This window comes from Solanum verrucosum, unplaced genomic scaffold (assembly GCF_900185275.1).
Source record: "Solanum verrucosum unplaced genomic scaffold, falcon-dt-bn FXZP01000229.1, whole genome shotgun sequence".
In the NCBI taxonomy this organism is placed as follows: Eukaryota; Viridiplantae; Streptophyta; class Magnoliopsida; order Solanales; family Solanaceae; genus Solanum; species Solanum verrucosum.
Window position 1 is genome coordinate 3,547,110 of NW_026020011.1, and position 15,172 is coordinate 3,562,281.

At 33.4% G+C, this 15,172-nt stretch overlaps 1 protein-coding gene across 1 annotated transcript; it reads left to right on the forward strand.

Annotated features, from left to right (window-relative positions):
- Positions 1-363: 363 nt before the first annotated feature.
- Positions 364-12,983, forward strand: LOC125820336 (agamous-like MADS-box protein AGL70). Its single transcript, XM_049499774.1, has 7 exons — positions 364-548; positions 11,335-11,395; positions 12,039-12,091; positions 12,161-12,260; positions 12,352-12,393; positions 12,764-12,805; positions 12,903-12,983. The coding sequence occupies exons 1-7, from the start codon at positions 364-366 to the stop codon at positions 12,981-12,983; spliced, it is 564 nt and encodes a 187-aa protein (XP_049355731.1).
- Positions 12,984-15,172: the final 2,189 nt, after the last annotated feature.

Below are 15,172 nucleotides of genomic sequence, written 5' to 3' on the forward strand. Positions count from 1 at the left end.
ATATTAATTTGTATGTTGGAAGTAATTTTTTAAGCGGTGCAGTTTTTTTATATTTAAACTGATGCGGTTGTCTCCACGTATTCATGAGGGCACCTTGCCACGTATTGAAGCCAACTGTCACCGTTTCAAGCATAGTTTTGTGTCCATTGTATTTGTACCAAATTTACTGATAATTTGAAACAGAAGAGTCAGAATCTGAAGAAAAAAAACAGAAAGAGTCAGAATCTGAAAAAAATAAAAAGTTGTTGGACCCATGGAGATTCGAGCGGGACAAGTAAAAGCATAAAAATGGTAACTGGCCGGAGCAATGGTGATGAAAATTTCTGGAAAATTATTATTCGATTAGGGCTTAGAAAAAGTAGAATGGGTCGAAGGAAGTTGGAGATAAAGCGAATCGAATCGAAGAGTAATAGGCAAATGTCGTTTTGTAAACGCAGCAAAGGTTTAATGAAGAAAGCAAAAGAAATTTCCATTCTCTGTGATGTCGATGTTGCTGTTGTTTTAATCTCTAATCGTGGCAAGCTCCATGAATTCTCCAGCACCAACAGGTTCTTCTTCATTATTATTCTGTATTTTATTTTATTTTTGCATGTGATATTCAAAGATGTGTTGCGCGCACTGAAATTGTTTGAAACTAAATCGATTTTTAACTTTCAACTATTAATGTCAGAAAACAAGTAAAATATAGAACAACAATGTTTGATACACCAGGAGTAATAACTCGAATCTGAAATCTTAATCATCCCTAATATAATCAAGCAAACACCTAACATAAAGTGTTTGATTAAATAACCCTAAGATAGGCCCCAAAGTGTCATTAGCCACTTTTGGAAAGTTCAATTGTTGCCTAATCATCACTGCTATTGCAGTTTATATGTATCGCGATATGGTGCTTTGTTTCCCTGTCTTCCTACCATTCCAACTCTTGTAGTATAAGATGGAATCCTCCTAAGCATCATTGAACACTTTCTGCTACATTAAGAGCAAACCAAGTGTGTGTATATTCTTAATTTGTCTGGTACGAATGAATGGTATTGTAGGTATAGATTAGGGGTCATCATCCAAATTTGTCCTCAAATTTGTATTACTTGCAACAAAAGTAGATGAATCACTAATGTTTGAATAAATCATGCCCTAGGAAATTCATTAGGAAAATCAATCTTACAAGCGTTTATCATTAATGTGTTCAAGAACTTGGAAGGGCCTTCTTCCCTTAGTAGTAGCTTATTTTCTTCTTTGTGGGAACCTTTCTCCCTTCAAATGACTCCAAACTCATTTTCCGGGTTCAAAAATCAGAATTTTTGACCGAAGTAAGCCACTATTTAAACTAATTCACCAAAATAATATGTTTTTTTGAAAATTTACAAAACTAGAATAAACGTATTTGGTAGTAACGTTTTAGGTATTATTTTATTCAAAATTAATCAATGACAAAAAGACAATTCTGACAGAGTAAACAGATATAAAACGTTATTGTCAAATACGTTTTATTAATTCATTACTCACAGTCACTTTTTAAAGCTAATACGTTATCGACAATAACAACTCTTTAAGTAGAAACGTTCTCGATTTCTCTAATGACAAAATTTTCTCCATTAATAGCACCCCGTCTGCCACCACCAACCTCACTCCCACAACTCCGCTACCAATTTTTACGACGCTCTTCTTTCCAATTCCGACGACGACTTCAAAGGCAACCTTGCGTTTCTCTAAGAATTTTCAGACTTCTTTATTCAACCGTACTTAAAATACGACCAAATAAAAGTGTATTTCTATATATACCATGTTGAATTCACCACATCAATTCAATCTTAAAAGCTTAAATTGATATTAAGTATAGAATTTTCTTGTGTGTCATGTGTTGAGAAATTATTGTTTTTAGTACCATTTTTTTTCTGCTTTTTCATTACAGAGTGATGATATGTAGCAGAGTTAGAATGAGTATCGAAATTTGTAGAAGATTCATTCAGTAATTTTCCAACTAATCTCACTATCGATGAATCTTGTGTCACAGCAGGTCAAGAAGCAAACGTTCTCGTTGCACTTCAAGATGGACATCCTCACTCCAAAACCCTAATGCTATTACTATGAATACTCAATTTTAAATAGATAAAGATTCAAAATTTAACAAGAAAGAGGCGCTTGAAAAAATGAATTACGTTCTTCCTGAATATTAGAGATTATTTAACAAGAGTGGTGACAGTAACTAATGGAGTAAATTGGATTCTAAAGAGTCATTATTGTCAGTAACATTTTAGCCTTAAAACGTGACTGTCAATAACGAATCAATAAAACGTATTTGATAGTAATGTTTTATATATGTTTACTCTGTCAGAATTTTGTCTTTTTGTCATTGATTGTTTTTGAATAAAATAATACCTAAAATGTTACTACCAAATACGTTTAGTCTAGTTTTGTAAATTTTCAAAAAAACATATTATTTTGGTGAATTAGTTTGAATAGTGACTTACTTTGGTCAAAACTTCTATTATCCTCTTTCTTAATTTGTTTGCTTTGGTATTCATTTTCTCAAGTTGCCTTCTAGCATTCTCATGAATTTTCTTCATGGTTTCAACTCTCTTCTTGGCATCTAAACTCACAATAATTTTTCGAGACAAATTCGAAGGGAAGAGAAGATTAAAACCATACACACATTCAAATAGTGACATATCGATAGAAGAATGAATAGTACAATAATAAGCAAGCTCCACTATAGGTAAGTGGTTCTCCCAAGAACTAAGTTTACCCTTACCATGGCCTTAAGTATGTTATCTAATGTCCTATTAACCAATACATTTTAGGCATCCGTTTGCGCGTAACAAGAAGTATTGAACTTCAATTCGGTGCCCAACTTAATCTATAACCCTTTCCAAAGAGCTAAGAAAGTTAGAATTTCTATCACTATTAATGGTGTTATGAACCCTATGCAATCAAGGACATTAGGAGCACATCATCACTTTTATGACATAATATGAAATGATGATCAAAAATCTATCAACTACCACAAAAATGCTTTCTTCCCTTTTTTGTTCTTGCTAGGTAATCAAGCACAAAATTCATGAAAATGTCAAACATGTAAGGTGTTGTGAGTAGGAAGGGGAGTGTATACAATCCCTTAAGGTTGTACCTTAAATTGAGCATTGTTACTTCAACATAACAACAACAAACCTAGTGAAATCCCATATCAAAAAAGGTGTTGTTAAAGAATAGCTAAAGCTTAAGTATACCAAAATGTCTCATTAAACCCTCACTATGTGCCTCTTTAGTTATAAGTTATATTTATCCAAGAATATTGAGGTTCATACACTTTACCATTTATAAGTAAATAACCATCAATCTTAGAAAGCCTTTTTTATTCACCAACCTTTGCTATTTGTCTCTCTTTTCCTTCAATGTTATCATGATTAACGTAATGCTCATATAGCCTAATTACATTTCTTATATGCCTCAACTTGCTCACATTTGGTAGTGTTTTCCAAAGTCAACATAGTTGAGTGACAGTGATGTTGTTCAACCCTCTTTTATGTTCATCATGGTTGTACCTAGGTTTTCCATAACTTGGTTAAACTTGATATCTCATTTCATATTTGAGCATTATCTTCTACTCATTTAAGGTTGATTGGTTCTTCTTGTGCTAGTTGAGGTTCTTGATGAACAAACCCCATTGCTTGCCTTCAAAGTAATTGTTTTGGTGTTCGATATAGTTGTTAGTAGGGTTATCTGTAATGGTGTTGGTATTGTGGTTGTTCATATGGTTATTGTTGGCTATGTTGCTCGGACTTTTAAAAAATATCGATGTGCGCATGTCTGATACTCCAAAAGTAGTGTTTTGTGGAGGATTCGACCTGATGCGACAAATTTTTTTGGGGAGTCAGTGCAGCATAGATTGTTGGTTATGGATAGTGTGATGATGGTGGAGGGCGACTTGGGTAGCCTTAGAAGGGTTCATCTCTTTTAACATACGTGGTCTGACCTTTGTTGCAACACTCGATGTAGTTGGCTAGCTGGTAGGGAAAATAGTCGGGGTCATGCTTGTGCCAACTCCTTGGATTTGTTGAATAGCGTTGTACCTAACCCAAGGAGTAACTTTTCATTCCTCCAAATTGTTCACCCCCGGTTCATGTTGTCAAACGCCCTTCAATTTTATAAGAGGTCTCATAACATCACTTGGGGATGGTTCACCTCTAAAAGTTGAGGTTTGTCCACCGTTAGTTATACGTATGAAGTGAGTAGACAAAAATCCTCACCATTTACCCCCTTGGTGCATATACACCGATTCGATTCAATCAATCACTCATCTATCACTCTTTCAGTTTTGACTTTTTTTTCACTCTTTGGATCTTCATTCAAGACTTTTTTCCAAAATTGCCTCCTAAAATTTCCAAGCCCTAAGCTTCACATGAAGAACTAGTTAAACACAAGTAGAAATAAGTTACCAAGGACCCGTTTGGTAGGCGGTATTAGATAGAATAGTCCATGGATTAAAATTTAGTTCATCTAATACATTGTTTGGTTACTTTATTTAATTTAATCCATGCATTGCTTATTCACCATATGTGGTCTTATCTTATCCCTACAAAATGGAGGGATAACTAATCCAAGGTTTAACAAACCTTGGATAAGACCCCTAAATCACTAAACTATCCCCTTATTTCTTTTCCTAAATTTCTTTTGTAATTTAATTTCCTTTTTATTTATATTGGAATGGTTATAAATGTTATTTTTTAATTCTCCAAATCCGTTTTGTGTAATTTAATGATTTTACTAATATTTTTTTCTCCATTTTTTTTATTCAAGATAGTTTGTCGATTAACCACTTGAACTATTTGTGTTTTTTTTTTAAATAAGCTTTAGGTATTGAACAATTTAAGTAGTCTTAAATCTATGTTAAGTTTAAGATATACTTGACCAACAAAAAATTAGAAATATACCGTGCCATCAATGATCTCCTTAGTTGTACATCACACCTTAAAATTAATAATAATTTTATGTATATATATATATATATATATATATTTGACGTAACTAGTTAAATGGAATATAAAATCCTACAAAAAATAATAATATCTACATTGACCCAATTACATGAAATAAACAATCTTATAATAACACAAGGGTATAATAGGAAATAAATTTTGTAGAGTTTTAAATGAAACAGAAGATTAAGTGGAAAGTAATGAATCAAACACTTGACAAAAAATAATTCATGCACTACTAATCCCTCCATTATCTATGTTTGTACCAAATGACCCCCAGGTGTTAATAGCTTAGAATAACCAAAGAACTTGAAAAAAGTGTTAGAAATCACATATTTGAAACCAAAAATAGTGTGTTGAATTGCCTTATGTGATCACAGCAATGCTGGAATTTATTTTCCGCTACCGTGGAATATTTCTCGTGGCAATGGAGAACTAATCGCTTTGAGGACAATTTGGATTTTTGTCACAATGTTTGAATTTTGGGCACCCAATCTAGATACTCGTTTTCACTACGAAATGTTTTGTAGCAACACTTAAGACCATAGTTAAGCTTTGGCCTTCACAATCACGGTGTTGAATGTCACGATCTTGGAAGTTTATCAAGTTTGTAACTTTAGGTCATCCTAGGTAGTTGTCTCATCTTCAGATTTCTTAACCCAAATTTGATTCAAATGGATTCCAATCAACTATAAACATTGGATACAAGTTCTTACAAATGTTCCCAACCAATTTTTACACCACTCAAATCCCACACTATACCTTGAATTCAAGTCAAACCAACTTTGAAGCATTCAATAGTGGTGGTCTTGGCAATTTTCTAGCTCAAATTCAAATTACTAGCAAAAAACAAATCAACTACTTGCACAAATTAGTTGCAGTATCAATACAATCCACAAGCAAATCTCCCAAAAATCTTTTAGAAACTCTACTCAAATTTGAAAAACTAAAAAACGATATTTTTTCCTTCATATAATCAATTCCTATAAAGATTTAAGCTAAGAAAACAAAAGATAGCTAGACACAATATTTGATAAAATGCTAGTGATGATTTGAATAAGAAATCTTAATCAATTAGCTTATAAATACAATCAAAGAAGCACCAAAACCTACTAAAATCCATAAGAGCAAGCTAACCTCTTGCAAATCCTTGGAAAAATTCATAAGATGACCTCTAAATCTCACAAGATGATTCGCCAAATTCATAACAAGATTATCAAAATAAGCTAGAGTTTAGGGTATTTATACTAAAGCAAAATTATTCAATGAAGTGCCTAAAATAATCCTAATATTATCCCCAAAGTGTCATTACTCTTCTGGAGAGTTCAACTACTACCAAGTATGGGTGACTGTTGTAGGTTAAAGCCTTAAAGAAGAATTGATCCGTTGTAGTAATTTTAAGAGAAAAGTTGAGGTATGTAAGGTTAGCCCTCACTTTCCCCGTTATGACATGACTTCCTCATCGATGTTTTCCCTTCTTTTATGAGCCTATGTAACCCATGTTCCATATAATGCTATGAATTTTCTATGAGATGTATCCCTCATGACTATGTATTTCTTAGCTGTTGCTTTCATTCCTATGTGCTTATCATGACTCCATGTCAAGTTCATACGTCTCTTATGGAAATGTCTAACTACATGAATGCTAAAAATAACAATTGAGGCTAGCACTTCTTCTTGACTTCCTGCATGGGCTTATATTAAGCATCCAAAGCTTATTTTGAGGTCGAGACTCATGAGATGGTGATCGAAAGCCAAGAGTCCTCATGGACACCATTGCATGTGAGACGTGTAGGTTGTTTTAAGGATTGTGGTGTTTGGGATTTACTACTTGGTTGGCCTCACATGAGGTTTGTGTGTTTTGTTGGCTAAGGGAAAGGATTGGTGTAGAGAAACACCATTGTTTGGGAGTTTTGGAGCTTGATGCTTATCATGTGTTCGGTAGATTGCCCATATGACTTGGGCTCTATGTTTTGTTGCTAACGCATAGTGGTCAAATGTATAGAGATCATGATATGGTGATATAAGGTCCTTTTATGCGTTCGTGCTTAGTGCAGTTCCATGTTCGTGATGCTTTTGTGCCAGAAAGTCAACTTGGAGTATTTACTTACTTGCATCTGTGACGATGTGATCACGATGCCCAGTTTCTCGCTACTAGTGGTTTGAGTTTGATCACTGTAATCTACCTGAACACAAAATCTACATTTGATGACAATTGTCCAAGGCTTCCCAAATCATTTCCAAACTCCACTTTCGGTCTTCCTTCCATTCTAGTAGTGTGTAGCATAAGATGGGATCCTCTAACGGACCATTGAACACTTTCCACTTCATTTATAATAGTCCCAATACTTTATCCCCTTTGCTTGGCCATGCGTAAACGATCTTGAAGGTGTAGGTGTAGGGGCGGACCCACGTGGAGGTCAGGGGGTTCACCCGAACCCCCTCGTCGAAAAATTACAAGGTATATATAAGGTCTATTTATGATTTTATGAGTACATATATTAAAATGAACCCCCTCAAAACAAAAGAGAAACATGGCTCAACGACTAAGGGTTCAACATTGACCGAGAGGGTTTGGGTTCCATTCCCACGTGCAACATTTTCCCATTTGTTGTTTTTTTGCTTTGAAAGGCTGAATGAGCTCTTGTTTTGGGATCAAATCCAACTCCATTTCTTTGTTTTTGAAAGGCGGAATGAGCTCTGGTTTCGAGCTCAAATCCCAACTCAATGAAATGCCTCACTATTTTTGGTTCAATGTAAAGTTTTATTATTTTTCTCTCAATGCTATTTATTTTTCTCAATTTATCTTTGTTTAAATTTATTAGACATATTTTAGATACTTTTGTCTTTTATTCTTCTTAATTATATTTCTCATTTTATTTCTACATAAGTCTCTTTCCATGACTAACGATGAATTATTATTAAATTTAAAATTGATTTACAAAAAATATTATATAAAATAAATTAAATTAAAGTTAATCGAATGAAGAAATTTAAAAGTCGTGAATAATCTTTTAATAAAATATAATTAATTGATTCCCCCTCCCCTTAATTTTATAGTATTTCTTTCTTATTTTTTTTCAGTTCAATTTTAAAAAGATGAAAACTAAACTAAACTTATTTGTTCTATTCATCATTTGTCTTTTTCATGAATGACTAACCTAGTAAATTGAATTAAATAAACTAAAAAATCGATGATGTCAATTATTTAGCTTATGAATATATATTATAATATCTTAGTGGTTGAATTTAAACAAATTCAAAAAATAGAGTAGAACACTGCAATATAAAAGAGAAAAAAGCACAAAAACTATGTTTAAAAAAAACTCAATGAAATAGGGTAAAAGCAAAAAATATGAAACGCGGCATGATAAGGCAAGTTAAACTTATTGGATTCAGATTACTAGTTTCCTCCTATCTCGCTTAGTTTTTCATCTTGCAATTTTCACATGTTTACTTCTTTATATTTCAAACCCCCTCCACAGAAATCCTGGATCCGCCACTGTGTAGGTGTAGGTCTGAGGTCATCACATGGCAAATGACTTAATGCTCCATAAACCTTCAGTTGTAAAATCTATCCGATTTTGTATCTCAACAAGGGGTTATAGAGATCAAATCCTATTAAGATTATCACAATGGCTTACATATTGGATTTTGTTCTCTATGATTACACCACCTTAGTTGATATTTACTAAGCTTATTGAATGGCTTCCTTTCTTGTTGTCATGATCCAAATTTGGCACCTAGGCCGTAAGACATCCAACGAGATACTACTCATAAGGTGAAACCCTCTTAAGTTAAAACATGTGATAACTTAGAATAAAGAGGAATAAAGTCTTAAACCGGCTATATATATATATATATATATATATAATAATGAAGTGCTAAGTCTACTAAGAGGAAGAGTCCTCCATGATCTATTGGAGGCTCATCTCGACTGGAATCCGAGGCAAACCTAGGATTTGAAGGCTTCGGGTGCATCAATATTACCTTAGTTCAAATATGAGCTCTAAGCTAAATTTAAAATAAAAATAATGAAAAAGGGTTTTAGCTGGGATTTGAACCCCGATCTCAAGGGTGGTTTCTCTAGCTTATACCAACAACACAAGGATACTCCTATACTTTTCATGGGTGCATTGTTCACTATATTTTAGGTTCTGCTAGTTTCTCAAAATATATATATATATATATATATATATATATATATATATATATATATATGATTTTTTCAACGTTAGCGGATGCACGTGCACCTCCTCCTAAGGATGTGGGTTCCCACTGGAATGACTGATCAACATTGGAGTCATTGATCGGCCACTTGATCACCACCACCATCTGCTCCCCTGCACACACCCAAACAACAACAAACGTTAGACTAAAGATCCATCAAGATCATTGACTTGCCTCTAAGCTTACTCTTTGGGCAAGTCTTTAGAAATCATTGGTAATTCATAAAGGCATAAAACAAAATAAATAAGTATAATAATGATATACAAGTAAAGCAACTGAACAGAAATCACCGATACAGACTGCTATTGAGCATAGGTGCATGACTTGTCCGTCCATACCCATCTTCGGTGCGTAGGTTCCTAACTTATCTATCTCGAGCAGTGCAACAACTATCCCGTCTTACCTGGTATCCTCCACACAAGTTAACTAGCCTCTTACCAAGCATTATCAGTGCATACTCAATCAAGTGATGATAAATGCTGAACATCTAATTAACCATCACAACATGCTCATATCAATAAGAAGTATCAAGCAGTGCAAAAACAAACAAAGCGGCCCTCGTGGTCCAACTAAATACTTCCAAATCTATCTGACCTGGCTCATGCTTGTCCACTCGCATGAATTAAATGGTTTAAATGCACATACAGAAACACATATAGCTTTGTCGATGTTGACTTTGGGTTCCCTCATTTTGTCATGAGATTTTCCCTTAGCGACCACTTCTGAGTTGGAAGTGGTCCTTCATTTGAATGGGACCACTGTTCGAGTTCGTTGTGGCAGATGGATCCTTAGCACTTATTATTGTCTCAACTTTTTTTATCTTATTTTGGGGAGGTTTGAGTATCACTCTCTTGTGCCATGTGCTGATTCATAGTAATATTCCTATTCTTCTTTCCTTACCCTTTTCCAACAGTAGTTATTTGACTATTACCTGAGATATTCCCCAAGTTGTTGTCCGCCTGCATTTCTTGGTTATACTTATTGATTGCCATAGTACTACTATTTTTCCTATCTTTGGTCTCCTGGATGGTCTGGTTCCTAGTATCTGCATGTGCATGTCGTATCTCACTTTTTCCAATCTCAGGTATTGTTTCATTTTGGATATCAATCATAACCTCGTAGATAAGTGGCCTTGGTGATATCAATCTCCACTTTTGTTTTAGCTGTAGCAGGTCCTGTTTTTGCGAGTGTTGCTTTATCAATTATAATGGGTATGCCTATTGAAGCACAACTTGTCACAAAGCATCCCACTCAAAAATATGCCATCTCAGGTCTAGAAATTTAATCCATATTGCAACTAAGATGGTTTCCACATTGAATTGGATGTTTGTAGTCCATTTCAGATCTTCATTTGCATACCAAGGATTAGGAGAAACTTCCTACTATAGACACTCCTATGGTCTTCTTCTAGTGCAAAGTCAATCAAGAAGTGATTGAGATCCTAGTCCCCTATCTGAACAGAGGGATATGGTCCTACGGAAATCCAAAAAGATTCTTTCTTCTTGGGAGCTTACCGATGACAATCCATCGACACGTTTCAGCAAGCATTGCGTGTTCCTCCTCCGTGAAACGGACCACTGGTTTTCCATCCACTAGGTCATATGGTCTGTGCTGTAAACAAACTTTTTTCCTCGACACCTAGTGTTATCAACACTAGGGACTATTCCCAATTTGCTGAGTTAGGCCAATCATGGATTGGGAATTTTGCTGAACCAGAGGACGAAAGCTTGCATTAGAGCATTGGGTGGGTCAGGGGGTGCCAGTGGATGGTCGGGAGGCTGGACGAAGAGATCCATACTAATCAGTTCTCTAAATGTTACCATTAGAGTCCTATAGAAGAAAATAAAAGAGGGGAAAGGTAGAAAGAAAGCTAACGTTCTCTCTCCAGTGGAAGTGACTGATGATATACACTACTAAACTAAAAGGGGCTTCCCTTTTGGTATCCATGCAGAGGGTCTCGTATTTTCGATGGTTTAGTACCTAATGCTCAATGAGAGATATAACATCATAAAATATGTTCAGAATTTTCTGAAGCACTCTAGTTTAAAACCCTACACAAATTGGTCTGCTCATAACATTTTCCTTATACTTACCCGCCAGCAATCATATCTGATGATATATATTCCAGTCTGACAGGGATCCTTCAACGATACGAAACTCACGTCGAAGCAGAAATCCAGGCTGCAGAGGTATTTGATTAGTTGACTGCTATCCAGTTATATTCTAGTGAATTAGATTTTCTCTAGATACTTGAAATAAGTGCATTATCTTGCATATATAAAGATCTCAATCAATTTGGTTATTCTTTGCCTCGCTCTGATGAGTATTAAGTAACTCTGAACTTGTATTCTACCCAAAAATAAATGATGCATTGCCTGAACTGGTCAGAGATCAATATCTAGCTGGAACTATTTCCAGATGTTGTGAAATACATGTAATTTCCTGCATTTTTACTAGGTCCGAAGATACTAAATTACATGTTAGGTTTAGTGTGCCACCTCTAGGACTGAAAGGTCCAAATTATAAATGATGTTTACTCTTCATCATAGTGCATCGTAGATCATGCTGCTATTCAACTAAATATATCTATAAAAAAAAAGGATCTTGTTGCCCGACTAAAATGACTTATGCTAGACATGTTTAGTATTTTGTCAAATCCTGGATTTTTCATTCATGTAGCTGATACGGTTGATTAGTAAGTTATCATATCGATTCATTGCGTATTTTGCAATGTAGCCACAGTTATCATTTGAGTGTTATTCAATGTGGTCTTGAATAATCAAATACATTTTTTATGCTGAAAGTTTTCTGATCATTCTGAGGTGTATATAGCACTCTAAATACTCAAGCATGACAACGGGAGAACTACTAGAAGAAACAGAAAGGTACTGATCTTAAACTCCACTTTTATTTCTTAAAGCTTATACAACTGATCCGCTGTCTCAATTCGACAGGCAACTCGAGAAAACTAATGCTGATGGTCTTACTGTGACTGACCTTATCCATTTGGAAAACGAACTTCAAACTTCTCTAATACAAATCAGATCTAGAAAGGTCTTTCTAAATTATAATGTTTTATAATCTGATTCTCAGTTAGTTAGTACCTGAGAATGAAGTAACTCTAAATAGTTTTTGTTTTGTGCAGACACATTTGATGCTTGAATTTGTTAAGGCTCTTCATGAGAAGGTATGTTTTCATTTCCATCGGCACATCCTGAAAACTAGTTTTCCATTAGATCGCATGTGTCATGATACACAGAAGCGGAGCTAGGTGGAGGTTCATGGGTTCGGACGAACCCACTAGCTTATCGTAGACCCTGTATTTATATCAGAAAATTAAATACATATATATGTTATTAACTAGTAAATCCCTAACAAAATTAATTTACAGTTCAATGGTAAGTGAAAATACTTCTGACCACTAGTGTTGTGGGTGGTATGAAACCCCACTATCAACATGCTTTACAATATTTTTCTCTTCTGTCCTAAAATTTAGAACTTTCAAACTCTTAATTCTGGCTCCGCTTCTGATTATTGATACCCCTTAATTATTGCAGGAAAAACTGCTGCAAAAGGAAAAGAAACATCTGGAGAAAAATGTAAATCTTACCTCACAAATCTGCTCTTCTGATATAAAAAAATAGATATCTTTCATGTTTTTTTTTCCTTCTAATTAACTAAGTAATACGAATACAGAGAGCTCGGATGAAGAAAAACAGAAAAGTGAATGAAATGTCTGACCTTCCACCACAGAGGGTGACCCTGAGTTTTCTCTAGTGATTTATCATTGTATTTGTCAAATAAAATAGCCTTTGCAGTGGCTGGCTCCAGGTGAATAACCGGCGGCACCCTGTATAAAGTATCATTTGTACCTGAAATACCAAATCCAGGCTAAGTCTAAATACTAATTATGATCTTAAAATTGAAAGGGTGAAGATGATCTTCAGCCCACATGTTTGTGTATTTTATATATATATTCAACTTTTTTCGTTGCGTATCATGACCTTATTTTTGTGTCTCTGAAGTTGTATATAATGATCAGTAAGCTTCAGCTGTGTATAAATTCACAAAACTGGAGGCAGTGAGCAGTACATAAAGGAGAGTCAGTTGTTGGACTTCATATGTATATATTATATAAATAAAGAATAGTGAAATTTATCACGTTGGCTGTGGTGGCTGTGGTGGAGTGATAAATTTCGATTACGGAGTCGCTTTTGTTTAGAATTAATTAATATGAGATCAAACAGATTTTGAACATTCGCAGTACGAGTTTTACGAAGCACGGTGACAGTTAAAATTTTACTAAAAGTACGAAAAAGAAGTCAAAGAAAATTAATAATATATTAATAATATTTTTGTTTTAATTTAACTTACGCAAAGTTTAAAATAAGTTATGTAAAATTGACATTTTAAAAAGTTAAAATTGTTATTAAATATAAATTATATCATTCATTTTGAGTCGGATAAAAAGAAAAATAAATCATATAAATGGGACAGAAAATAATGTTTTTCTACATTAAATGAACCTCTCAACTCTATCTCCAAAGACTAGATAGGTATCTTTTTAGTTAGTTTCAAAAAGAATGATATATCTGTATATTTAATAACCATTTTAAATTTTAAATGTCAATTTTATTCTTATTAAAAAAATTTATAACTATAATAATAATCTATAACTTATTTTAGATCACAATTTTAAAATTTTTATTTTTGTCTTAAATTATATATGTCAAATAAAATTAACTTATATAAATTAGAATGAAAAAAAATATAAAATCTCGTAAATTCTAATAGTGTCTATCGACACGTGGAAGCCGTAGTACGTCAAGTCAAGGTAATAGATAAGGAGAGAATGCTTAATTATTAGGTAACGTGTTGAGTGGGTGTGCAGTGTGCAGTGTGCAGATACAGTTCAAAAAGTGAACTTAAATTTTAGGAAAAATGGTCTGATATACCCTCAATTTTGTCATTTAGAGCTGATATATCTCTCGTTATAAAAGTGACTCATATATACTCCTACTGTTATACAAATGACTCACATATACCCTTTTCCTTTACCGGAAGTGAAAAAATAGTTTTAGTTTAATTATTTTTAAAAAAATATAATGAATATGGGTATATTTAATCCTCCTCAAATATATATTATTATTTTTTAACTTTTTTTTTGTTTCAATGACTAATTTAGATTTATTATTTTAATGGTCAAATTTATTTAAATTTTGTTAATATTCTTCTAAAATTTATTATAGATGACCCAATTTTTTTCTTCAAATACAAAAACTAAATTACAATATATCCAAAAAAAAATAGTTTTAAATTATAATATAGCCACAAAAAATAGTTTTAAATTTTTTCCTTTAAAAATGGCCGATACAATATTAGTAAATTACTCGTATAAGTATTTCTTCATCCTTAATAAAAAAAATTGATTTTAAATCTGAATATAAAGTCATCCTCTAAATAGAATGGTTTACTTTTAAAAATGAGTCTTCAGACTTAGACAGTTGTCATTTCTCACTTTATACTCTCTTCGTCCCATTTTATGTGAGGTACTTTGATTCGGAACGGAGTTTAAAAAAGAAAAAAAGACTTTTAAAACTTGTGATTCAAAATAATGATAAAAATTTGTGTGACTGTAAATCATTTTATTAAAGGGTTAAATAGACATTTTATAGTCAAATTATTACTGAATATAGAAATGTGTCATTCTTTTTAGGAATGACTAAAAAGGAAAGTAAGTCACATAAATTAAAACAGAGGGAATAATATTTTTATAAAATTGTTCATGAATCAAAATGTGAACGTCCTTTTAAAAATTTACACATTCTTTTAGATCGAAATGAAGTGGACAATTTATTTTAGAACAAAACATATTACAGACTATGTCGCTTATTAAACCGAATAAACCACTCCCTTCGTGACAACTTATGCAAGAGGCGGATTCACCTGGATGCACGTGTATTCGT

Coding starts and splice junctions, on each gene's coding strand:
- LOC125820336 (XM_049499774.1), top strand. CDS start 364: ATGGGTCGAAGGAAGTTGGAGATAAAGCGAATCGAATCGAAGAGTAAT. Junction 11,396..12,038: donor CAGAAATCCAGGCTGCAGAG/GTATTTGATTAG, acceptor AGGTGTATATAG/CACTCTAAATACTCAAGCAT. Junction 12,092..12,160: donor CTACTAGAAGAAACAGAAAG/GTACTGATCTTA, acceptor TCAATTCGACAG/GCAACTCGAGAAAACTAATG.